This window comes from Salminus brasiliensis, chromosome 22 (assembly GCF_030463535.1).
Source record: "Salminus brasiliensis chromosome 22, fSalBra1.hap2, whole genome shotgun sequence".
In the NCBI taxonomy this organism is placed as follows: domain Eukaryota; kingdom Metazoa; phylum Chordata; class Actinopteri; order Characiformes; family Bryconidae; genus Salminus; species Salminus brasiliensis.
Window position 1 is genome coordinate 19,229,417 of NC_132899.1, and position 26,839 is coordinate 19,256,255.

The following is a 26,839-nucleotide window of genomic DNA, read 5'->3' on the forward strand; positions in this document are numbered from 1 at the left end:
GGGCTTTTTTTTTTTTTTTACCAGGTCTGAATACAGTTTGAAAATGCATTAGACATAAAGATCAGTGATTGGTTTCTGGATAACATCTAGTCTTTGGATTAAGAGTTCAAGTACAAGAGTTTATTGTCATATGCACAGCAGAAACAAGCAGTTATAGATAATAAAGAATAATGAAATTCTTACTTTGCAGTTCCTCCATTTACCGACATGATATCAATATAAGAGAGAAACAATATATATTAATAATTAATAAAGCTATATATGCAGTGGCCTCATATTAATAGGTTCATGTCAGAGTTCAGCCAGTTCAGAGTGGAAGTGGGGAGGAGGTGTTCATAAGCCTGATGGCTTGTGGACAGAAACTGTTCGTCAGTCTGGCTGTCCTGGACTTCACACTCCTATAGCGTTGGCCCGATGGTAGGAGCGTGAAGAGGCTGTGTTGAGGTTCCTAAGCGAAGAACACTCTCCAGTAAGCTCGTTTCCCCAAACATAACTCTATATATTGGCTTCTGCATCAATGTACTACCGTTAAGTTAGATAGGTACTACTGTTTGATTTGAATTGATTTGGACTTCATTGGAAGACAATGTCACCAAGTGATTCCTTCAGCTCTTCCACACAGCTCCACCTCTTACAAATGAGTCTGTGTTGCCTACTTTATGAAAGACCAGGACAACAAGTAAAACTTTGTTTGCCTTCTCTCGCTGAAAAATACATCCAAGTTTTATTACGCTAAGTATATCCCTGTTCAAAGCGTCAGTGCTGTTCTAACATGTAGTTTGCAAGGTATCAAGACTTTTAACATTACACAAAATTAACAAGCATTCATGCCTGTCTGTACATGTATTTGTCATCTATGTCAGCCAATTTACAGTTGTTTGCATGATTGACTTAACCCTTATTATCATAGCTACCACAATCAGTCCCTGTTAAACACAGTATTTCCTCCCTAATCTGAAATCTTACACAGATTCAAAGTCCAACTTCTACCAGAAAACAAAAGCTCTTGTTGTTGTGGTCCACTACTGTTAACCAATGTGAGTCCAAAATGCAAAGAAAATGATTTTTTGCAGCTCCAACTCCATTTTAAATATATTTATTTATTTATATTCATTAAGTCACAGAATATTGAGATTTAATATTTGCTATATTGAGCCTTTCTTAGTTTAGAGAAACTGTTAAAATATTTCCATCCACCATGCATCCAAACACTAGCTACCTTCAAAGAACAGTTTGAAATCACCTGGCCTCTGCATAAATGGCTGTGCCATGTCCTGACACAATTACCTTAAACTCTCAATGCAAGCATCAAGTTTTTGTAACAGGAATCTGGTTTGATGATGACCAAAACCAGCTCCTGATCTTTTTTATAGGCTTTTTATGAATTTATTAACAGTATCTGAGATACTTATGTACGTATGAAAACATTAAAGTCAATAAAAGCAGCAAAAACTAACTGTCCTACATCTCACTAAGCCAGCCAATGGCTCTCCAACAGAGACACCAAAACAACAGCGGCCTGATCAATGTGGGGACGTTCTTAGCCATCTGTAAGTACCTGTGAATGGTTGTTATCGATTCCAGGCGCCTCCAAATACAAATATGAGATGAAGGAGCTCTCAGATGAAAGTGCTGGACACAGTCCAGTGTCATCAGTACTTCTGGCCAAATGGCATTCCTAAAGCTGAAGCCTTTATTACCTTACCAAGGGCTCCTCAATCTGGCCTGGGGAAGGGAGACTCTATTAAGATTGCTTATGTGGCTTCCACTGGATATGATGATCAGCATTTATTATTATAGCTGACTTTCACTAGAATTTAACCAGGGTCCAAAAGGCTCCACAGAGGCTTCCGACTTTGGCATAAAGCCTAAAATACTTAACTTAGGCTTCTGCAGTAGATCCATGAAAACAGCAGAAATAACGGATAATAGCCCACAGCCAATTTGGAAACATTTGAAGTCAAAACTATTCACACGAATGTGTTCGAATGATACCAGACACACACTAGTCAGTAGACATTGAGTAGTCAATGAAAGGTCTCTGCACAATCGCGAGGCAAGAACACAAAAATAGCATCCGTCTGCATTAGACAGTCATTGACATGTCCAGCAGAGACTACTCTAAATCCTCCTACCAGTTTCATTTTCCAGCTTTAATAAAAAGAAACAAAATGAAAACTGTAAATTACACCAGGTGCACTCAGTCTACAGGGTAGAGGGTAGATCTGTAGTGCACACAACAATAAGGGTAGTACGCAAATGAGGTTTAATGAGGTTTGAGATTAATGCAGGAATTTTATTATTATTATTATTATTTTTTTTTTTTTTATTCATACTCTACTCAACAGGAACTGCTAATTGTTTCCTGACATGAGTGATGGCCATTAAGCTGCACTCATTGTTATTGTCATGACCACCAGAAAATGGCTGCCCTTCAACTGTCGCCTGTCTGCCTCCAGCACTGCCGAAGAGACACGGCTGGGGAGATTTCCAGGGAGTGCATTAAACAAATGATCAATCTCTCACAATAAGGAGCTACTGCACATACTGTAACATGCACGTGTGTGTGAGAGTGTGTGTGTGTGTGAGAGAGAGTGTGTGAGAAAGAGAAAGAGAGAGAGAGAGAGAGAGTGTGGTTTAGAAAAACAAGGTAAATCCACAGAGGCTAACTAAAGTATTCCCTGGAAATCAGGAGTGTTATGAAAGCACATGCATGGACTCAGGTTGGGCTTGGTGGGCTTAAGTCCATAATGAGGTGCGAGTGTGTGCCTGAGGAAAGCGAGAGGGTCTTTCTGAGTGAGAGAGTGCAAGGCTCAGAGACAACCTGTCACAGCCTTCACTCGCTTCTGTCAGCCTGCTAATATGAGCGAAAGACAACCGGGAGAGAGAGAGAGAGCGAGAGAGCGAGAGAGAGAGAGAGGAAGGTAAAAGAGAAACAGAGAGACATTAAAACGGTGGCAGAGAAAGAGGAAGAGAGAGGAAGAGAGAGAGAGAGAGAGAGAGAGAGAGAGAGAGTGAGTTAAAGTAAGTGAATTGTGTCTGGCCTCGTGTCTCAGGGTGTAAGTGTCAGAAGATTGTATTCAAGCTCAAGGCAGCCTTAAAGGTGCCAAAGAATGCAGTTGTCCTCAGATATATAAATAGTATGTGATTTTGCTTGGGGCGAAAATGCTCAAATGGCGGTTAACAGGCCTACTTACGAAGCTGCAGTTACGAGGCCTGGTTCATGTAGCAACCCATATTTCCATAACTAGTGTGCAAAGTTTTCAGGGTATCGTGCACCTCATCCTCCATATTCTTTACTGTTTCAACAGCTTTGACAAGGACTTTCGCTGGTGGGCTGGGTTTATCTAAATTATGTATATTAATAAGACAGAATTGGCCCATTTTCCAAACCCTGTTTTGGTTATGCCAGCTTCGGAAGGAGGACACAACCGTACTTAAGGTTCATGGTATGGCACTTCCAAATCCCGAAATCTCATTACTCAACTATCTCGAGGAAAATACTCTCTGACATTCTAGGTCCCCTTTCTGAAACCCTGTGCAATATAGAAACTATTATTGCATCACCAGTGTGAAGAAACATCACTCATCCTCAAAACCAATAGATACTTTATCCGTTTTCCAGGATACAGCTCACTGTACATGTTTCAAGGACACTACAGACTTGTACCAGTCTTCAATGAAGAACTGCAGCTAGCAAAACGGGGCCTGAAATATGAACACATTGTCTCTAATGTCAACGTTAATTTAGTTGGCAGCGCATTATGCAAATTCTTTTTATTTTCCGTCCCCAAACAATCTCACCTCTCCCAAGGTGAGAACAGTGTGCGCAATAAACAATTACAAATTCAAAGTGGCGAGGAGAACTTATTGGCCTGATGAGCGAGTGCGCGTGATTGTGCTGAAGTCTCTCGCTTTCTAGTTGGTTTGACTTGAAATGAACTTTCCACTGCGTTTCCACTGTTGAAACATTTCCACCCGCGAAGAACGCTCGTGCCTCTGTGAACTCGGGCCAATCAACCGGAGCTCCTAAGTGTGAATAAAGGCATTGTGGAGGAGCGAAAGGGCAAATCGGCTTGGCTGGAAGCTGAAATGAGTCTGCACTCGTTGCCAAGCAGCTGGGGGTGTCTGAGGCTGATACCTTCGCTGGTTAGCGCTGGATTCTCTGAGGATTTTTAAAGATTAAGAGGGGCTCTAAACGTCTCTCCAGCTGAACCACACACAGACATAAGATACTAAGCATGCATGCCAAACGTTCGGCACTCGATCAGCAGCCTGGCTCGGAACAGAGGAAGCTCTGATACATGAGATACATGAGCTAAATGGTGTCAAAAGGAGGCATGAAGTGCAGTACTTAGCACAATCCAGCCAACTGTGGAGAAGAGTGAAATCTGTGTGTTCTATTGGTAATTACTTTCATGCAATTACTTTAAGCAATTAACTGAAGTAAACTAGTTAGTTAGTTTAGTTAAAATAGTTATTAGTACCAGGTCTCTTCATTTAAACCTTGACCAATATGGTTACTTTTTATATTCAGGGTCTCGTATACATGATCTATAAATACTCAAACTGCTAGTAAACAGTCTAGTAAACAGTGTAGGCCACAGCTTTGCTTGGGTGTGTGCGCCGGTAAGATATTGGGTTAGAGAGAGAGGTAGGGTCAGATATTGGGTTAGAGAGAGAGGTAGGGTCAGATTTGGGTTAGCGTGAGTGGTAGGGTCAGATTTTATGGAAAGTGAGCGGTAGAATCAGATTTTGGGTTGGAGCAGTAGAGTCAGATTATGTCTTAAGGTCAGATGTTGGGTTAGAGAGTGTATTGGGACTAAGTTTAGGGCAGAGGTTAAGGTTAAAAAGTGTTAGGCTTAAGCTTTGGGTTAGAGTTAGTGTTAGGTTGAGATTGAGGCTTTGGATTAAGGTTGATGTTGGGGTTGGGGTTAAAGTAAGTGTTGGGTTTAGGTTTTGGGTTAGAGTGAGTGTTAGGTTCAGGCTTTGGGTTGAGGTTAAAATTAATTGAATAGATCTTAAATATAAGTCACTGAGTGAGATGGACTTTTTTGTCTGAAGACCTTTTACATTCTAAAGATTCTGATGCTAATTAAAGAGACATATATTGTTCTATTTGATAACTTCTATTTATTTAAGTCAAACTAATGTATTGTATATTGTATAAATACAATATATACATATCAAAAATCAAATTAAATCTTGATCTCTTTCTGTCCTGAGAAATTGTCTACAGTGCTGATTTAAAAGGCACTTCAGCCTAACCCTCCACAAAACACTCCATAACCATGATAGCACTACTTACGCTATTGGTGAAGAAATCTGATTAAGCATAATACAATACAACCTATCACTGCTCACCCAAAGCTGTGCGGATGGTAAGTATGTGATCTGGAGTGCTATCAAAACAGCCGTGGAGAAACTGGTTTTGCCAACATGCCAGCAGAACATGCCAGCAGCCTGTCATTCCCGCGCGCTTCTCTTCTGTGTACACACTTTGGCTGATGGCTTATGGATATCCCTCCACATGCTCCATATGCTGGGGTAATTTCTATCTCAAAACATAATCCTATGCATCTCTCAGCAATGCATGTGAGGTTCGCTCCATGCCAGCAACGATTGGCAACAAAGAACATGGGGTCCCTAGGTTGGGACAGATGAAGCTCAGGAAACGAATATAGGTGAATGTGCTCATGTGAGTTCAGCTCCTTGCACACTGCAAACATGACCCTTGTTCTACTGTGTCGATGTCTATGGTTATGAGTGTGACCAACATGATTCTTTAGCAGATCTGCAGATTCACTGCCATATTTATTATCACCTGTTTTTAGACCCAAGTCAGAGATGAAAGAAGGAGTGATGGATCAGAACTTACAAGCCTTTCATACAAACAGGCTTCACCCAGCAACTGAATACAGATCAACAGGTTTAATATATAATATAGGTCCACTTACTAGTGTGGGTTTACCAGTAAAGTCCACTATTAGTGTGGGTATATTAATGAGGTCCACTTACTAGTGTGGGTTTACCAGTAAGGTCCACTATTAGTGTGGGTTTAATAGTAAGGTCCACTACTAGTGTGGGTTTACTAGTAAGGTCCACTATTATGGTGGGTTTACTAGTAAGGTCCACTACTAGTGTGGGTTTACTAGTAAGGTCCACTATTAGCGTGGGTTTACAAGTGAGGTCCACTTACTAGTGTGTGTTTACTAGTGAGGTCCACTTACTAGTGTGGGTTTAGTAGTAAGGGCCACACACTAGTGTGGGTTTACTACTAAACCCACACTAATAGTGGACTTTACTAGTGAGGTCCACTTACTACTGTGGGTTTACTAGTGAGGTCAAATTACTAGTGTGGGTTTACTAGGAGGTTCCACTTACTAGTGTGGGTTTAGTAATAAGGTCCACTATTAGTGTGGGTTTAGTAATAAGGTCCACTATTAGTGTGGGTTTAGTAGTGAGGTCCACTTACTAGTGTGGGTTTAGTAATAAGGTCCACTATTAGTGTGGGTTTAATAGTGAGGTCCACTTACTAGTGTGGGTTTAGTAGTAAGGTCCACTTACTAGTGTGGGTTTAGTAGTAAGGTCCACTACTAGTGTGGGTTTACTAGTGAGGTCCTCTTAATAGTCTGTGTTTACTAGTGAGGTCCACTATTAGTGTGGGTTTAGTAGTAAGGGCCACATACTACTGTGGGTTTACTACCTAAACCCACACTAATAGTGGACCTTACTAGTGAGGTCCACTTACTAGTGAGGTCCACTTACTACTGTGGGTTTACTAGTGAGGTCCAATTACTAGTGTGGGTTTACTAGGAAGTTCCACTTACTAGTGTGGGTTTAGTAGTAAGGTCCACTATTAGTGTGGGTTTAGTAGTGAGGTCCACTTACTAGTGTGAGTTTACTAGTAAGGTCCACTTACTAGTGTGGGTTTAGTAGTAAGGTCCACTTACTAGTGTGGGTTTAGTAGTAAGGTCCACTACTAGTGTGGGTTTAGGAGTAAGGTCCACTACTAGTGTGGGTTTACTAGTAAGGTCCACTTACTAGTGTGGGTTTAGTAGTAAGGTCCACTACTAGTGTGGGTTTACTAGTAAGGTCCACTTACTAGTGTGGGTTTAGTAGTGAGGTCCACTTACTAGTGTGAGTTTATCAAAACCCTCAAAATGAATTTTTAACAACCATTTTCTAACCTCTCATTATCCCTTAGAATGTAAATGAGCTCTGTTCTGACTGGCTGTGCAGAATTGTCCCTTGTTTAAAAAGCAGTCTGGCCTGAAACATTACTTATAACTTTTGTTTGAAAGTAAATAGTAATGGGCTATAGTAATGGGACTAAACCGCTATAGGCTCAATAGATGGACATATGGATGTGTTGGTTTCCATGACATCGCAAAATCAAATAGATTAATTCAAAACAGGCAGCTTTTGCTCTTTTTTTTACTCAAAAGCCTCAAATCTATCTTCAAAATGGCCACTTTACAGAAGAGGAAACTTTCAATGAAAGTCAGTGGAAAAATATTTTTGGAGCATTTCTATTGGTCCATTTCTCATAACATCATCACACAACGTAAAGAATGACAGCCAAATTTAAATTATGTCACATATGATTTTCAGTTTTACACGAAGTTGATGACATTTGTACTGTACAGACTGAAGAGTGAACAGTACATTCTTAGAAATGAAGAAAAACAAAAGATACCACTGTGTGGATGTAATGGACTCTATGCAAAAGTTACTTATAGTTACTTCACTTATTTTCACTTAGAATACAGAAACTTTGACCAGGGATGTCCACACAGTCAGTTTACAGAGTTTCACCTAAAATCACTTAGAGTTAGAGTTTCTAACTATGCTGAATCCAACTTTAGCATAATTAGACTTCCTACTGATAATGAAATCAAACTGAGAGTGAAAGTTAAGCGCTGAGTGGCGTTGTTAACACCTCAGTTGATGAGCTTTAAGAAAGCTGCAGAAAGTTTAATCTGTCCTCACTCACCCAGCCAACACAATGAAGAAGTCTAGCCGGTTCCAGGTATCTCCAAGGTAACACTTTTTGCCAAAGATGCCCAGTGCCACCATCTTAATCACCATCTCCACAGCAAAAAAGGCAAAGATGAAGTCATCAAAGTCCTACAATGAGAAAAGCAAAGAGTTAGCATTACACTTTACCACTGCAGGCTTTGCAAAACTGTTCCTCTTCAGATCAGAGTGCAGGAGACAGAGCCTCTGGTGCTTTCTAAATTGACAATTTCACAAACAAATATACAACTACATAAAAAAATAAATAAAATAACAAATCTCCCAGCGTCATATGGAGACTGAAAATATATTTTTCTCTGGAAAATTTGCAGCATGGAGCGTGTGTGTGTGTGAGCGTGTGGATCTATAAGCTGACTCCAAGTGTACACAAAGAGCCGACTCATGTATTTTAAGTACAAATCCTCAACCAGGACCTACCGCGATGCCCTGAATGCAGGGTTCACAGCGTTCTAGGCAGGAAATGCCTTATTTATTTATGATAAACACACGTTTTCAAGGAACACACTGTAAAAGATCCACATGTAAGCACCGAGCATATGATTAATTAATGCAAAGCCATCCAATTAAGTGGAAAAGTGAGTTTATAGCAGGAATTATGAAGTTTACTTTGCATTCTGCCCTGGCATATTTGCTCGCGGTGCCAATTTGTTTTCCCTGGCTTTATCCTGCATTCCATATGAAGATGAAAGATGTTGTCTAGGAACAGTCTTGACACAGTGTGGAGAAAAGAAATCATTATATTATTCACAAAACACTTGTTTGTAATGATGTGTGAAGCAAATTAACAATACTGGACACTAGCGGTGGCTACGCTTACTTCATCAGAGATGTTCAAAAGGGCTTTTAATGGAAGCAGGATGTTTTTGAAGTCTAAATAGAAAAAAGCAAAGAGAGAAATGCTATTCCATTATGAATAGCAAGAACAGCATCAAATCAGCACAGTACATCCGGTACATTTCATTTGGAATTTAATAAACGGATGAATAAACCGATTTCAGAAAGCTTTTTCCATTTATCTCCCTCCATCAGATATGCGTTATGCCATGGAGCTGCAGGTCTGTATTCTGCAGGATGATTTAAGACAGGATTATGAACATAACGTACAAGTTCATTTTTCTGTATTAACTATTAATATAGTCTGGTTAACTGCACTTCTCTTGGTCAGAGATGAAAGAGTCTAGCCAGCTGGCGCACTTGTTAATCACTCGTGAAATAGGCGAAGGCACTGGGGCTAGTCTGGCCTCAGTGACCCCTTTCCATTCCCTCAAGGGTAATTGTCACCGCATGGGAAATGCACCTGGATTTCCTGAGCCAGCTGGAGCATTAGTGATGACTCTTAAGCAAGGGAATCCCTCCAGCCAAGACGCTTTCGCAATGCAGGGAATGTTAATGAAGTTGCAGCGGATAAGCACAGCGTCAAGCTCGGCATCACTTCTGCGCTCGCACTAAATTGTTGGCCACGCCACCTCCTTCACTCACTGTGGACCAGAGCTTTTGTCATTCGGAGTTAATGCTACTGCACCATTCTTTTCTATGGGGAACACTGTCAAGAGGCCGATTCTGGCACAGTACGGCGACAAGTCATTTAACATGAATGCTCTGGGACGCTTTTGAATCAAATGAAAAGGCCATAAATTGTAAGCAATATTTTCATGTTTGGCTCGGGAACACCACTGCTGGTCGTACGGCTGCCCACATGGTGTGTCGGAACACAATAAAGTATGAAAAAGGGCGCACAGGCACAGCAACCACTATAGAAAAGAGAGACATTTTTATTACTCATGAACGACCCTGGATCACCGCACTCATCACCCCACAATATCATAGCTGCCACATTTGTAGCACAGCACAGCTAAAGTTGCAGGCAGTACTGTTAACAAGTTGACAGCTTTTATTGCAGAGTTACTTACTGCTTATTTAAATAATTAAATTAAATAATTACACTTTTAAAAACAAAGGATCCTGAATGGTTCTCTGCTTGAATCAGGGATGGACGTGCAGTCAAGAGAACTGGGACGATAATGTTTGCAAGAGAAAGAGAAGAACTGTATTAAAGGATTTCCCAGGCCTATGAGCCACTTCCAATGTAATCTTATGTAAAATGAATGGAAAGCACTCTGCATGTGCCTGCCAGGCGAACACTGGAGTGCACATACACTACAGAGAGACCCGCTGTATGCCTGCTGTATCCTCAGTGTGTGGCCATCGGCCAATCACACAAACTCTGCCATCTGAATGACAAAACACAGTCACAGCAATCAGGACAAGTGAACTGGAGCTGATAGATAGAGGAAGAGCTAGATGAAAAAATATTTTCTGCAAATTCAATGCAGATTTTTTGGACTCTGACTCTCAACTGGACTAACTACAATACACCAATCAGCCTTAACATTATTACCATATGCCAAATATTGAGTAGGTCCCTCTTCTACTGCCACCAATATCTGATCATTCGAGGCATGGACTCCACAAGACCTCTGAAGACATCCTGTGGCCTCCATGGATTGCATTAATGAGTCTTTTTTTCTTTCTTGGTACTGACCACTACCTTTAGGTCCTGTAAGTTGTAAGGTGAGTTGTGGGGACTCCATGGATCCACCGTAAACACCACACAAGACCTGGCTGATGTTTTGGAGATGTTCTGACCAAGCCGTCTTCCAACATAATTTGCCTTGTCTAAGTGGCTTAGATTTTTAGGTTTGCCCATTTTTTCCTGCTGTTAACACCCCACCTTCAGGTACTGACTATTCACTTGCTGCCTAATATATCCCATACCTTAGCAGATGCCACTGTGAATGAAGATAATCAATGATTTCTACATATGATATGACTGATCGGTATATTATCTGTTGAGAGATTATTATTAAAATAATGTAATGTCAGTCAGGCCCTACATGCAGTAAAATGCAGGATATAAAACAAGACACATGTTCATGTCACTTACAAGCAGACATTTTTATTATATACAGATATAACAGCTTCCTCAAAGGCATATTCTCAAAGAACAACAAGGTTCTCTTAGTCTTGTATGGTGTTTGGCCTGCTTAACTGTGTGTACATGAGCGTGTGTGTCTCCATAGACCTTCCATGGTTCAGCAGTTCTCTAAAGATAAACAGCACAGACGGGGGGATCCCCTCAACACAGCACAGCTCAAGAATCTCCACACAGCCTGCTAGCATGCCTAATGATCTACTATTCTCCGATGTATCTGTCTCTCTCGCTCGTTCGTTGCATCTCTTCCTCTTCCCTTTCCCTCCTCTCTCAGCCTGCATTGTTTCATCTATCTCTTTCAAGATTCCTCCCTCATCTCTTTTTCGCCACCATCTCATCCAGCAAATTCTATTAAAGACTTGTCATCGCTCTCGTTCATATCTTCTGCAGAGCGTTTAAAAATAGCCGGAGTTGGTGGGGAGAGTCGCATGTGGTGTGACTGAAGGCGAAGGAGTTCATCTGTGCACTGTGATCTTTTTGGCACTGAATAAATCTTCTCATGGTGTCCCCTTTGTTGTCCGAGCAGCTTAGGCGTTTACTGCCTACGCAATGGGTTTGATAGGATTTTGCCTTTGCCTTTGCTGGCAGAGAAGGTTATTCCAGTCCAAGTGATGCCCTCTCTCTCTGCTGCATATATTTATATACACACGTCCATATGTACACTCGTGCCTCACGCAGACACAGCAGCATGGAGAAACATATGGCCTCCGCGCTCTCTCTACATGGCTGTATTTCCACCTAATGACAGTGTCTTTCATCACACATGTATACAGAACAGTTGCTATGCAGATGACAGTGTCATTGTGTGTAAGGCAGATGAATGTACAGAACTTACAGTGCATACGGCATGTGAGTAAACATTCAACCACTGGAGTCCATTAAATCACTGAGAATACAAAGGGGGGAGAAATGCCAAAAGTGGCAATTATTGGGGGCCAAACATCAATTTGTTATTATAGTGCCCTCAATTAGTCCATACTATTTTATGTATAACCTCAAAGAATTATGCTGCACACGTGTTTTATATAAAAATATAATTCATGTTTTTTCCGCATGAAGGTGAATTTATCGATTGATACTTTAATTGTATAGGTTTGTATAAGTTTGTATAGAAAAGCTTTATTAAATCTAGTCTAAATGACTTTTTTTTGGTTAAAGAGAAGTCATTTCAAATAAAAAGGAATAATAATAATAATAATAATAATAATATATTATTATTGATTGATTGATTATGAGGGGGTGCAACAATACATTGAAACACTGTGTTATCACAATGCAAAAATATGACATTGGCTGTGACCAAAATGGATTGCGACTATTTAGAGGACTATTTACTGCCCTTAAATGTAAATAGGGAGCCATTTTGGTCACAGACATTGTGTTAATTATGATATTTAATGCAACTGCATTGTCTCAGCATCAAAGTCTACATGCAGCCAGCACCAATCAACAACCCACAATCATGTCACACAATACACTCCTCCCACCCGTCAGCTTTAGTCTCACTAGTAGATTACACGCCAACCGAACAGTCTAAAATATCATGAAAATATTAAATCATGCATTTAGTTTTGCAAACTGAATCACGGACAGGGTGCATTGCTGCAGTCCTAATGATTATGGAATACCACTGCAGAACTGTAGAATAAAAAAATTGCTTTCTCTGCAGTATGTCACTGCAGCATATTTTTTAAACATATCAACACATAGAGGCACTGGGCAGGACTTCATCTTGATTGACCAAACAAGAGATACAATTATTTTGAAGATTGGATTAAATATCCATAATATAATATATAATATGAGTCATAGCTCTTTAAGAAAAATGATCCACACCCCAGAGCATGTGATTAATACAATTAGCACAATTAGGCTAATTTGGACTTTTCTACAGATCTCCTTGCTAAACCGTAGAAACAGCTCTGATTTACTGAGCATAGTTTCGATACAGACAGAGTGAATAGCTGAGGACTAGTTTGCAAAAGTAGGTTTTGCATATAATGCAAATGGGTTCAAAATTCAAATTCAAAATCCAAGTGCAAGGTCTTTGGGGTTTTTTGACTGACATAATGCAAGGAATCCTGGGAAGACAGTCTCACTGCATAACTCACGGTTTGACAAAAAATATGGCCCAAAATGTAAATGCTGGTGTAAATGTGGTGATTGAGGGACTGCTGGTATGCTGGTAACCATATGCTGGACTGCAAAGAACCTGCAGGATGCAGCTAGGTCAAGAAGGTAGCACACTGTTCCACTGTGCAGTGCTGCATGCACAAAAAATAGCCCTCAGCTACATGGAAGAACTCCTAACCCTGACTTTGCCAAAATAGAAATATTTGACCACAATCAGCAAAAAGATACTTTTGGAGAAAAAAAATGCATTTCATGAAAAGATGTAGCACGGGAGGTAGATCTATCATGCTTTGTGGTTGGCACTGGCATTGGCAATACTTGAGAGAAAAATGGGGGGGGGGAAACAGCGTCCTGAATGCAATTGTAAAACCATCTGATAAAAGGCAGAAGCTGAAAAGGAGACCACCACGGACTACCTGAAGAGACACAAATTGAAGCTTTTGGAGTGACTTTCACCTCCCGTGACCTAAACATCATGGAAATATTGAGGAACAGGCTGCAAAGCAAACCGACTCAATCTCATCTCTGAACTCAAGGCCTTCTGCTGAGAAGCATGGGGACAAAAATCCTACAGCAAGAACTGAAAGACATTTGGCTACAAAAAGTGCTGGCAAGCTATAAATTCTGGCAAAGGCAGAGTTCCCCAATCATGACTCTGTAAAGTGCCCAAACATTTAGCACAGCCCCCTTTATTTTATTTTTTTTAAATAAAGGAACTGTACATTCAAATGTAGCTGAAATTATAATGATATATATTGATATATAACTAATTGATTAGTTACAGAGGCTGTGTTTACTCCTTGTCCAAAAGTGTAATGTGGACAAGGGTGCCCAACCTTTGCATAGTGCACAATAATATATATACATAATTGTATATATTTTAATAATTTCCCAATCAGCATCTTACACTGAAAGATTGGAAAAATGGGAGTCCCCTGAACAAAAACAGCTGAAAAGAAAGGCATGCTTATACCACCTGGGGGAAAAGATAAGGGAAACTTCCCTTAGAGACAGAAAGGATCATACTGCGGGGCACATATCCAGCTCAACCCATGCATACACGACTCATTTAGAGATATCTGGTTCATGCTCTCACAGGAGGAGAGGGAATGACACACAGAAAGAGAGAGCAAGAGATAGAGAGAGAGGATGATATGGAGGGAGTGCCACCAGTTAATTCAATCAGTTATGTTAATACACACGTTGAGAGCTGTGTGTCTATACCTCGGTGACAGTGAGCTGTGGTGATGGATGATCACACCTCATACTTTCAGTCACTGCGATTAAGACCCCCCCACACACCCCTTTCTCTCTCTCTCTCTCTCTCTCTCTCTCTCTCTCTTAGAACATCAGAACATAAGCCTTGGCCAAAATATCATATGAAAAAAGGACCCTATTGAAATTTTTTTAGATATATTTTTCACTTTCATAAGCAAATCATAAGAGAAAACATCTGATGAACGGTTGGTGTCCTGGATTGGATTTACAGAAATGCAGTCAAAGTACTGGCAATAGGGGTGAGGCTCGGCCCTGTACGCGGTAGGGATATTTGTGTAAACAAGATCAAGCACATTGGCCCCCCCACTGGGTTGCAAAGTCCACAGGCTGATGGAATTTAGAGAGTGCGGACTTCAGATTTGCATGACTGAAATCTCCAGCGACAATGGAGATCACTGATGGCCCCATGCGGTTCACATAGCGCATACTTAGCATTCGTGCTGAGGGGATAGAATGTACGCTACACTGATATGAGCACCCTTTTTTGCACGGTAAATCAAATGACCTAACAGTTTCTGAACTCCAGCACCTACAGACTAGTGCAGTGTTCACACAGGCCCACTCCTCGAGTCTTAGCGTACTGATCGGCATTCCTGTCACCGTAAAAAGAGGCTTGCCCTTCATGCTTACTGGTGGTGATCAGAATAGTGTTTGTCAGACATATATTCCTGTAAAAACACACATGCAGCAGTCTCTAAATTCACACTGGGTACATTGTATAGTCTGCTGGGGTCATAGCTAGTCCAGTTTACTGTACAGAGATTAGGCTACGCCATACTGGTTACAGTACCCCTCACACAGCACTGCACTTAGCAAGCCTAGCGTACATTTAGTGCATCTCCAGCAGGAAGATCTGAGAGGTGAGTTATTGATTGATTTTGAAATGATAATTTAATTGAGGCGCAGGTGGATATGAGTAGCGGTTGTTCTGAAGCTCATACATGTATAATTTCGAGTTAGAGATGTGCTGTGACAGCAAAACACACTGTTTGGTCGGACCTAGAGTGGCTGCTGACACTATAGGTCTGTAATATAAATAAAGGTGCGAGGTTTCACTATGCAAAAATGTGCTTTGTGAAGTAATTCACATTCTATTACTTATGATTTCTAATGTAACCAGGATCAATCAACAACCCATGTCATATGACACACTCCTACCACCTCACTGCACTACTTTAATTAGTATACGACCCAATAGATTGTGCAACTTTCCTCATTGAAATTCTGTGTGAAATGGCTTAAGAATACTGAATTTTGAACCCAGCACTGTGAATCACATCGAATCATGGACTGAGTGTGTCATTTCACCTCTAAAATGATATATTCTGTTCATTTATAGGGACTGGCTGAATATGCGTCCCTGGCATATCTGATCCAGCAACTCTGTCCTACTTATACACACACACACATTCATGTGAAGCTGCACTGCATTCTGTCAAAGCTGCTATCATTCACTGACTGATACTGAATGAGGAAAACCCATATAAGCATACACAGGCTGATTCTTCTGGTATTCAGAGCAGTATTAATGCCGTGTTTAGACTGGTGTAGGTGTATGTGAGGGAGAGAGAGAGAGAGAGAGAGATAGAGAGATAGAAAGAGAGAAAAGGGGAGAGAGAGCACGAGCGATAGAGAGAAGCAGCAGAGGCATAAACGAAGATGTGTTGTTGTGTGGGCAGAGACGCGGAGGCAGAGAGGGAAAAAAAAGAGGGAGAAAGACAGAGAGACAGAGACAGAGAGCGATAGCGAGATGGAGAGAGAGCGAGAGAGGTCCAGCTCACTCGCTGGCTTTATTATATCTCATTGGTTTCTATTATTCCACCAAAGGCATTCTTTTTTCCAGCTCATGCCGAGGTTAACCCGAGTCCGCTGGCCCTGGAGACTCCGCATAGCTGTCTGACAGAGATGGGAGCTGATTGGCTGTCTCTGTGAATTACCTGGCAGCTGGTTTTATCGTCTTATTTTCAGCAAGGATGTGGTATTTCCATATGGTAAGGGGGAAAGTGATATGATAGTGCCGCTAGGGAGGGTGATCGCTATTAACCCACGCGTCCATACACACTCTCGTGACCACTGTTGAGTCATCACCATTTTGCAAATGGAAGGCTGGCTTTACACATGAAACTTTCATACATCTAGCTGTAGGTATTCCACTAGTAAACACTACTAGTGGCTAATTTTACTAACTATTTATTCATTATTATTATTATTTTTTTATATCCCTCATCATTCTGGCTACAAACACTATACATCCAAATGTTTGTGGACACCCCTTCTAAGTTGCTCATCGCTGACACAGGATGTGCAAACGCACATAGAAATAGCTTGTCTGGACCACATAAAGAGATACTGCCAATAAAATAGGACTCTCTGGAGCAGATGAACCTATTGGCACCAGTGCTAAAATATATACCCCCAGCATTGAGCTGTGGAGCGGTGGAACTGTGGTCTCTGGAATTACTAACACTCTTGTCACTCACGCTGAATGCAATCAAATTCTCACAGTGATGCTACAAACTAGTAGTCACTGCATTAAAGCAGCATAAACCTTTTTAACACCCTTGATTTAAACAGAAACATGGAATGAGAAGGAGTCCCAATACTTTTGTCCATGTAATGTACAATCATCTATGCTGTGCTATGTAGTGTATATATGTATCTTTGTAATCTTTCTATTAATTCCCAGAACCACTGACCTGTCCACTACATTAGACACTCCTACCTAGCTGGTCCACCTTATAGATGAAAAGTCAGAGACAGAAGCTCATCTGTTGCTGCAGTTTGTGTTGGTCATCCTCTGGTCCCTCATCAGTGCTCACAGGACACTGCCCGCATGATGCTGGGGGCTGGATATTTCTGGTTGATGGGATGTTCTACGTCCAGCAGTGATGCTGAGGTGAGCACTGCTGTGTCTGATCCACTTGTACCAGCGCAACACACACTACTAAGACACTAACACCATGCCAGTGTCACTGCAGTGCTGGAAATGACCCATGGTGGTCATGTGGGCCACCATGGGTTGGCTGAAAGGCTAGCAAAGGCTAACAAAGTATGCAGAGAAACAAATGGACTACAGCCTGTAATTACAGAACTACAGAGTGCTTCTATATGGTAGGTGGAGCTGATATAAGGGGCCGTGTTCATTCCAAACCAGGAGTGGTCATTTTTCTACAGACTAGATTCAATTTCACATTCATCTTAAGTGTCTATATAGATGTGTGTGTGTGTGTGTGTGTGTGTGTGTGTGTGGAGGAGGTAGGAGAGTGCAAACAGAAAGACAGTTCTCATTTAACCTTCAGGCAAAACACTTGTCTGTAGTATAAAGCAAAAAGGAATTTAGAAGATTTAAACCAAAGTCCATGTCCTTAAGCTGAGCCCTGCTCTCAGCAAGTAAAAGATAAAACAGCGCTGTGTTTTCCCAGGGGATTACTGGAGCTGCCTTGAATTACTGGAGATCACCACATAAGGTTTTGGGCATTTGTTTGTGGAGCGTGTTCAACATAACATGCTCCAGGATATCTGGAGAACCCCAGTGTTCTGTGCAGATGAAACTACTTCTCCAATGAAACGAAAAAATGAGCTGAAGAAGACTACAGGCCTAGAGTGCAACAACTTGCTGATTTTATAGAACCTATTTAGAGTTATCTTTGTTATGTGGGTTATTGTAGTGATGGGAATTCCAGCTTCTTTCAGTGAGTCACATCAGTTGGCTCAGCACATGAATAAGGAGTTAGCTCGGCAGCTCTTCATTCAACAGCACGGCCACAGAGGTTTATTTTCTTTTCAAAACCAACCAAAGTTAGCGATATTATGACCTAGGATTTTTATTTATTTATTTTTTGCTATTGCTGTTCTTCAGTGACTGACTCCACTTTATAACTCCAAGTCAAAACAGTAAGAAACCTATACCACACCAGTCAAATCCTGATAAGGCCTAATGATGTGATTAACAGTGTGAATGAGTACTGATAAATTGTCAGTGGGGGTTAAACTATTTGTCAAGGCTTCGTTTAGTAAAACAAATAGACACCAAAGGCTATTCAGAAGTAATATCCAGCTCAAAGTATACATCCCAGATTATAGTCAGCAACTGTGTGTATGTGTGTGTTTGTGTGGCAGTACTCACCTCCAGGATCTTGCAGCGCTCGGAGTCACAGTCGCTGTCTTCACACGGGTGGAACATGCCCAGAGTCACACAGTTCAGCAGGATCACTAGCATACTGGCACGCTCAAACCATGTATGGAAGAGCAGTTAGGGAACAACACTTTTGGTGGAAAAACAGAATAAAAGATTTCTTCATGCTGTCAGCTGTTAGAATGGGGTAGTTGACCCTGTGGAGCTCTACACTTCATTACATTAACACTCAATCAACATTCTATATTGTCTAAATTACAACCGGCAAATGTATCAGTCCTAATGTTTCAGAGTCAACAAAATTTTAAAAAAGGTAGTCTATAAATGCAACAGTACACAGTCATCATTCAAATAATACAAAAACATCCCTCATTTTAATTACAAACCTGCAGTACCGAGTTAGTCATAGAAACTGAACCTCTGAATTTCTCGATTTGTTCAAAAAGCTTAAAATAATGAAAATTCTGGCCACAGACCAAGATCATCTCTTGATGTCCAAGTGTATTTGTTACCCGAATTACTCAGAATAGTGTATTTAAAAAAAAAGTATCCAGTGAGCCGAAGTTCTGCAGACGGAAACACCTGATAGAAGAGGTCAACAGAGAATGACCAGACTGGTTGGAACTGACAGAAAGGCCATGTAACGCCGATGACCACTCTGTAGAATCGTGGTAAACAGAAAAGCATCTCAGAATACACAACACATTCAACCTTGAGGCGAACGAACTACAACAGCAGAAACCCATGTGAGGTTCCCACTTCTGTCAGCCAAGAACAGAAAGCTGAGGTTGCAGAGGGCTGAGGTTGGCATTGCTATTGCTATTGCTCACCAACACTGAAGAGTTAAGGAATAGGAAAAACAGAGCTGATGGTAGGGTCAGAATTTGGGGCCACGGACTCAACCTGTGTGGTGTCAACAGTCCGGACGGGTGGAGGTTGGTTTCTGAGCACACTTTGGGCCTGTTAATAGTCACAACTTTGTCAGGCATAAATAGCAATGCCTAAATGCCAGCATAGCAACCAACTCCAAACTGACAGTAAGAACATGAGGAGGAACCAGGTCTGTACAGTTACATATCTCACAGGTAACAACATTAAAGAATGCCATATGCATCAGCGGCAATTATGCACACTTTTGAGAAATGAAGGTTTGTCTCAAAATCATATTACCTGATGATAAAAGAAATCTTTTACCGAAAACACCAAATAATCAAATTGACCCAGCGACTAGACATGCTTTTACAGATGGCTCTGTCCCGCCTACAGCAGGGTCACTGCAGTTAAACGTGTTAAAAATAAAAGAATGATTTTGTCATTAACTTAGTCACCATAATTCTTGATCTTCCTGTGTGCTGATGAAGGACCGTCTGCACACAGTTGGTAATTGATCACCAAGTAGGCGAGAGCCTTCGGTCCACAGCAGCCCGATGCCCAGCCAGGGGTCGTGCTCACACATTTACATCTAAATTAAATACAGCAATGCTAATCCCTAGGCAGGGTGCTGTCTGAACACTGTGGCACCAGACAAAGAGCAGCTCGTTTTTCTCAATTACTGACATAGACAACACCAAAGGGACACAATTAAAACAGCAAAGACGACAGATAAGAGGATACGACATCAAACAGGAAACTTCTAAAGGGGAGCCGGCTGGCAGAAGCAATGCACTGTACGTCTCAGTGGTCCACAACAAAGCCATGGGCAACACTGTCTTATTGGTATCATAACTGAATAAGGGAAGGATGTAACAGAACTGCTGTTTGCAGAGCAAAGCCCGGCGAGGATTTCCATGACGCTTATGTGACTCGTAATTTCCTGAGAATCACTTTTATCACCAATCGAGTAGCAGTTTTTTGTCGAGAAGAGGCCCCCAGCCTTCCTAAGTGTAGACGGATGGAGGAAGAACCGCCTAGCAGTTAGCCTTACCTAGGGCAAGTGCGATGCTTCTGTTATTGAGATTACAGTACGTTACAGTTGCCCAAAAAAAGGCCCTGGTAGCACAGAGCAGCTGAAGCCGTAATGTATTCTTCATGAATAATGTAGAAAAGAGTGTGTCTCGCTCCAGCAGTCAGTGGAGGAACTAATTACAAGCTGCTAACTGCTGATGGGCCTCATTGATCTCCACGCTGCTCTGGAGCCTCAGCTTGATGAGATTCGGTGGAGGCCGATAGAACTACTGGGTGGGCACAATTCAGCAGGTGATGAAGCACCTTTGAAAAGTGGCCTAAATGAAAGATCAACATTAGTACAGGGCACAGCACTTCTTCACTGAAACAATCTGCATTTGACTAGGGATGTTAAGCCTCACGTGCTGCGCTTTTGCGAGTGCGGGCCGCTCCCTAAACAGCTTGATGCAGGGCTGGGAAATTTCGGAAAGCTTGAGCAGGTATTCTGGGCAGTTTTACTCATTATGGGAAGTGGACAGGGTCAAGACTGTCAAGACTTGGGTGTACAAGGACAGAGCCAGCCCAAGGCATACTCGAATTACACGGCCACTTAGGGCCCCAACGCCACCAGGGGGTCCCAAGAGCACCAAGATATGATAAAAAAATATATATTTTAAAAATAACATTGAATGCTAAAACAAAATGGTATTACACAGGTAAAAACTATTTTGATATTAATTTATTTTCATAGTTGGCACACCAATACTAGGATAATATCTCTCTCCCTATGAAATAATGAAGCATCTGGTGCTGAGGGGGTGGTATGCGGGGCCCCAAAAAGGCTTGGGCCAGCCCTGTACAAGGACAATGCAGCTTTGTTAGCAGGTGCTTAGTTTTGTTAGTGCTGCTAGGTGGTTTCTACAGAGTTGCTTAGTAGTTGCTTGGGTGTTGCTAGGTGACTGATAGGGTATTCCAGGTGGTTGTTATAGGGTTGGTAGGTAGTTGCTAATTGGTTGCTATGGAGTTGCTTAATGTTTGCTGCTAGGTAGTTGCATGATGGCTGTGACAGTGGTGCTAGGTAGTTGATATGGTATCCCAGGTAGTTGCTGGGATGTTGCTAGGTGGTTGATTTAGAGTTACTAAGTGGTTGCTGGGGTGGTTGATGGGCAGTTGTTTAGAGGATACAACCTCTTATCTAAGAGCACAAAATCGAGTTAAAGGTCTCAGGAGTATTTTCCACTGTTTTCAGGCACATTCAGTAGACTGCTTGTTTCCCTCTTACTTGAACTTAGCATGTTGCCAAATGTGCATCTACAGTGAATTTGTTTTTTCCTCACCTGTTTTCAGAGTGTTACTTCACCACTCCCACAATTTTTGGTGCCTGAATTCCAGTTGTTTCTGACAACTGCAGCAATCCATTAGTTTTCTTCTCGTTAGCTTTGAGCAGTCTGTAAAAGGAAGCTCTGAATTCCTGCTGAATCTGTCTGTACAATCAATCGCACAACAGCCCTTTCTCGTTTTTGCGTTAGTGGCATTCACACTGAACGCTAATGCTGCCACGTGCATACCTTCTTTTTAAATGTAACTTGTTGAGTAGCTCACTATAATTAAATTCATTTAAAAAAAGTCATTTGGTTATTGCTGGGTTGGTATCATGTGCCTTAAGTATACTTTAACATGTATCTAATGCTGCTAAAAAAGGTCTACAGATACTAAAAAAGGGAAAAAAATCCCTTCATCAATAAAGCTGTGCATTCAGTTACATCATATAGGCTGTTAAAACAGGAGCATATGGAAAGCTCTATAGTCTGCACACTCAGGGTAAAAGCCAGAGGGAATGAAACATCCTAGGAGCTGTGTGTTCTTTAAAGAGTAATGATATCCTCTGATATGTGCTCAGGCAGCAAGGGTACATACACGGATGTGTTCTGTCAGAAGGTTGACTGCACCAGTCCCCCCCACCCCTCTCCCTCCTCCCTGTCCTCCGCCATACGCTTCCAAGCACATCCAAACACTGGCATGCTCCCTCACGTGGACATCCTCACAGCTCCACCATCGCTAACAGAGTGTAGGTGGAAACTCGCTCACAGATGACAGCAGCATCAAAACCTCATCAACACCCCACGCTCTATAGCCAAATTCCCTTATGGGGGTCTCTTCATGCTCCAAAGCCTCTTTTTCTCACTCCTCTAACAAGGCGAAGAAGAAGAAGATAAAACACACACACACACATACACACACAAGGCACAAGATGGGTGAGCCTTTTCTGCTACTGTCTCTAGCTAGCTCCCCATTTACAGGTGGGCTGTGCAGACTAACACCAGGAATCCAGCAGGGAAGTGTAATTGAAAAAGGTGACAGGCGTCAGAACAGGTCAGCTTCTGCTGAGGAATGTAGCTCTGTGAGTCTGTTGGATGGATACATGTTTCTATTCTAGAAATATATTCACAGAATATCATCATAGAGACATTCCACAGAACTGCTGGCAGTATCATCTGACCTAATTCCACCTAGAACTACAGACTATCTGAGAAAATAAATGAGATGTAACCTTGTGTATATGGGCAGTAAGCATGTATTTGTACAAAAACACACACACAAGAATAAACACAATTAAACATATAAATAATACAATGATTTGATGTGTGTGTGTGTTAACTTCCAAAGCTCTCTTTGGGAGGGCCTGAATTTACAGTATTTACAGTTCCCATCCCAATACCTAGTTTATTTAATCAGCCCTTCATTACAGTAAAAAACAAGGGAGCCGCTGATGGAACTAGAAAAAGCCATACACAGTAACGAGGGTTAGCAACTAGTTGTTCTAACTGTAGCTCTTCTAATTATTCCAACTTTTCTTACTTTTCCAAACTCTGTTCTCAAGTTTCTTGAGATTTTTTCAAAAAAATTAAAAAAATAGTGAAAATAATTAATTTGAAATAAGAAATAAAATAAGAAAGAAATAATTTATGATTTTGACTGATCTTGGCTTACTTTTTGAGATTTAGGCTTTGTGCATCAATGGTTTCGACCCCTTTTCATTCAAAACCCCATGCAGAAGAAAACTCCTCCTTGAAGAAAGCTCCTTGATTTTCATTCAAAATGAAGTGCCCATGAGTTCTATGATAAATTGGTCTGACCCAGTTCTATCTAGAACTGCATTTTCATGCATCTTAGTATTTCTGGTGGAGTATTCAAAATACCCACTAAGGCAAGTGTAATATAAAACATCTTCCACCAATCTCAACACAACCTATTAGTAGAATAAAGTCACTGTAACCAGAGCAAGCGGAAAATGTTGGTTGGTTAGACTCTCCTGACCGCATATTCAAATGTAAATGGGAATAATACACTGCTGACCTTTTACTTCTCAAAACAAGAAAACCACAAAATCAGAACAGTGCTGTAGATGGACTGTTGATGTTAGTCAGACTGCTCTGAAATGAGAATGTTAGAAAACGAAAAAAAACTTAGCCCTTCTTTTAACTTTCTCAATATTCTGTCTTTCTTTCATTGTACTACCTTTCAGAGTGTGTGTGTGTGTGTGTGTGTGTGTGTGTGTGTGTGTGTGAGTGTGTGTATGTAGTGTTCTGTCCTCACTCTCAGAGGCTCCAGTGGGCCGTCGTGGCGCAGTTCCAGAACTGGCTGATGGCCTCTTCATCTGGTTGCTCTTTAATTGAAGGTTCTTGGCACTGTGTGTTTTATGCCTCAGGCTTCACACTCCCTGACCTCCTCTTGAGCCGGACCCTTGCCATGTTAAATCCCTTCCCACCAGCCCTGAGCCATGAACAGGGCACAAACTGGACTCTAGGGCTAAAAGCTAAGCAACAAATCAACACAGAAATCACAGAAATGAGAAGCGTGATTCAGTTTACCAAGCTGATTCCTTTGAACACCTCATTTCAATGATCTGCTGATTCTTTCATTCAAGCCAGGGTCAACTTTACTCTCATCTTATATTTATCGATATTCAATTCAGAGATTGTGTCCGGTGTTGCTGCTTGTTTCTTCTAATGAAGTCAGTAATGTACAAATAATCGACAGAGCTGAAAGAAGGATCTAGCTAAAGTCAAAGAGTAATTCAAAGACTACTTTAGAAGAATCGGTCAGTGGGTTTGGCGACACATGAACAAAATCTTTTTTCAAAAAATCAATGAGAGTGCATTAACTGGGCTACAGTAATATGCAAATGACGGCTTGTAGTTCTATATCTTGTAAATATCTGAATCACTGAAATAATTTCAATATATCCATAAAGATCTAGCCTTCTATTTCCACCGTTTCCGCGCAGGCAGAGATGGATCAAACAGAAGACGAGGCTGACTTTAGTCAATATTTCATGAGATATCTGGCTCACTCTCTTTTTTCTCCGACACATTCTCATTTTTCCTTTTTTTAAAGAGCAACTGTCTGTCAATCTTGAGCAGTGGAAAAGAGTAAAACACCCCCCCCCCCCCCAAAAAAAAAAAAAAAAAAAGTGGAAAAAGTGGGTTTGGAGAAGTTTGGGGAGAGATGGGAGGTCTGTGTGGAATTAGCAAGTTTTCATACCATGCGTCGGACTAAGTTCTTCTCCCTCTGCACTTTGGAAAGTTTCAGAGTTGGATATGGCTAGGAGCAACGAAAAAGGCACTAACAAGGTAGAATGATATAGGCTTTCAGTGATTGTAACATACCACTCTGGACCTTCAGTAAACTATGTAAAGAGAATCGATCAGATGGATTGACTGTGCTGCAATGAGACGATGAGCTAGCTAATTAGCCCTATAGTTCCACCATTTTCCATTTTCACTCCTAACAGCGGAGAGTTCAAACAGATGAGGAGAAGAAAAGATAACCAAATGTTTACAGAGCTCGAAGGCATTTTCTGCCCTAGGGTTCAAAAAAACAAAAACAAAAAAAAAACAAAAACATGAGGGGTCTTACACAGGTCTGGAAATATCGTTCAGTTTCTTCCCCCAGATAGACAGGCACTTGAAACTCTCTACGGTTATTTCTGGAACATGTTCAGCAAACTCAGACAGTATGATCATTTCTGAACAACATATCAAAAGCAGGTCATAATAAAAAAAATATATGTACATACACTGAGTCACCAGGAGGATGCTCTGCTTGCTTTGTCCTTCGGAACATCATAAATCTGTCTGGGTACAGATTCTAAAAGATGCTGGATGGAGGAAATGTAGCCATGAAAACATCACTGGCCCACCATCTGAGACCCTAATTAAAACAATATGCACACTATGGACATATGGAAGTATTGGGACACCTGCTCTTTTAATGTTTCTTCATAAATAAATGGTATTAATAAAGAATGCAGGCCTTCTACTACATTTTGAGCATTGCTGTGAGAATGTGATTGCATTCAGCGACAAGAGCCTTAGCGAGGTCAAGAGACTGGATGATCCCCAGCCCACCTTATTCCAAACTCCTCGACTCCTCTCAGACGTATCGGCAGGAGCACCATCCATCATTCCAGAGAACATAGTTCCATAGTTCCACAGCTCAATGCTTGGGGGGCTTTATACACCTCCAACCCACACCACTAGTCATGGTGCCAATGGGTTCATTTTTATCTGCTCCACAGAGTCATATTCTATTGGCAGTATGTTTCTACAGAGACTTTACAAGTCAAAGTAGCTGAATGCACTGATTAGATAAGGTGTCCACAAACATATGGATATACAGTGTTCATCAGTCATCCAACCAGGCCCAAACTGCAATAAGCAGCATTCTGCACACAAATTCAGATGTCAAATTCAGATGCAATTTCCCTGACTGCCTGTCTGTATGCTATCCTCAGACCTCCGTTTTTTACCCACAGGATCTCTGACCACTTTGTTCTTTTGCTTTTCACGCCATTCTCAGTAGACCCATAACACAGTTGTATGTGAAAAGCCTGTGAAAACATTTGGAGGAAAGTATAGAACCAGCAAGTCTAAAGCCAACTATAACATCACATTTTAAAGTCACTACAGTCATTCATTTTGTGTCTTTTAACGCTCACTTGAACACTAATTAATAGCCAGCCATGCCACATCTGTATGGTATATATGAACACTGCATGGAGTGTACAATGTATGCCCATACAAATATCCAGCTGCCCAAAAAATGACTCTTATTAGATAAACAGTATAAGGGGTCTCAGCTATTTAAGGTGCACCTTCTGCTGACACAGGTGGTTCAGGCTTGTGTAATCTTCAAAGAAAATCACTGCCAATAGAATGAGACACTTTTAGCAGAGGCACATGAGCACAAAGTCATCATGCCCAATGCCAAGTATCGGCTAAAGGGCTAAGTAGAGCTGTGGAACAGTGTTCTCTGGAGTGCCTGAGCTTCATCCAATAACTTGGCACTTGTGATGCAGAACTAATCATCCAACA

At 41.3% G+C, this 26,839-nt stretch overlaps 1 protein-coding gene across 13 annotated transcripts in view; it reads right to left on the reverse strand.

The window, feature by feature from the left end:
- The window catches only part of cacna1g (calcium channel, voltage-dependent, T type, alpha 1G subunit), a 266,549-nt gene that overhangs the window by 137,334 nt on the left and 102,376 nt on the right, over window positions 1–26,839 (reverse strand). For all 13 annotated transcript variants that reach the window (XM_072666928.1, XM_072666922.1, XM_072666923.1 and 10 more), the window contains exons 3-4: window positions 18,570–18,679; window positions 7,997–8,130 (exon numbers count right to left, since the gene is read on the reverse strand). In XM_072666928.1, the coding sequence (XP_072523029.1) occupies window positions 7,997–8,130; window positions 18,570–18,679 (244 nt within the window). The remainder of the gene's footprint in view (window positions 1–7,996; window positions 8,131–18,569; window positions 18,680–26,839) is intronic.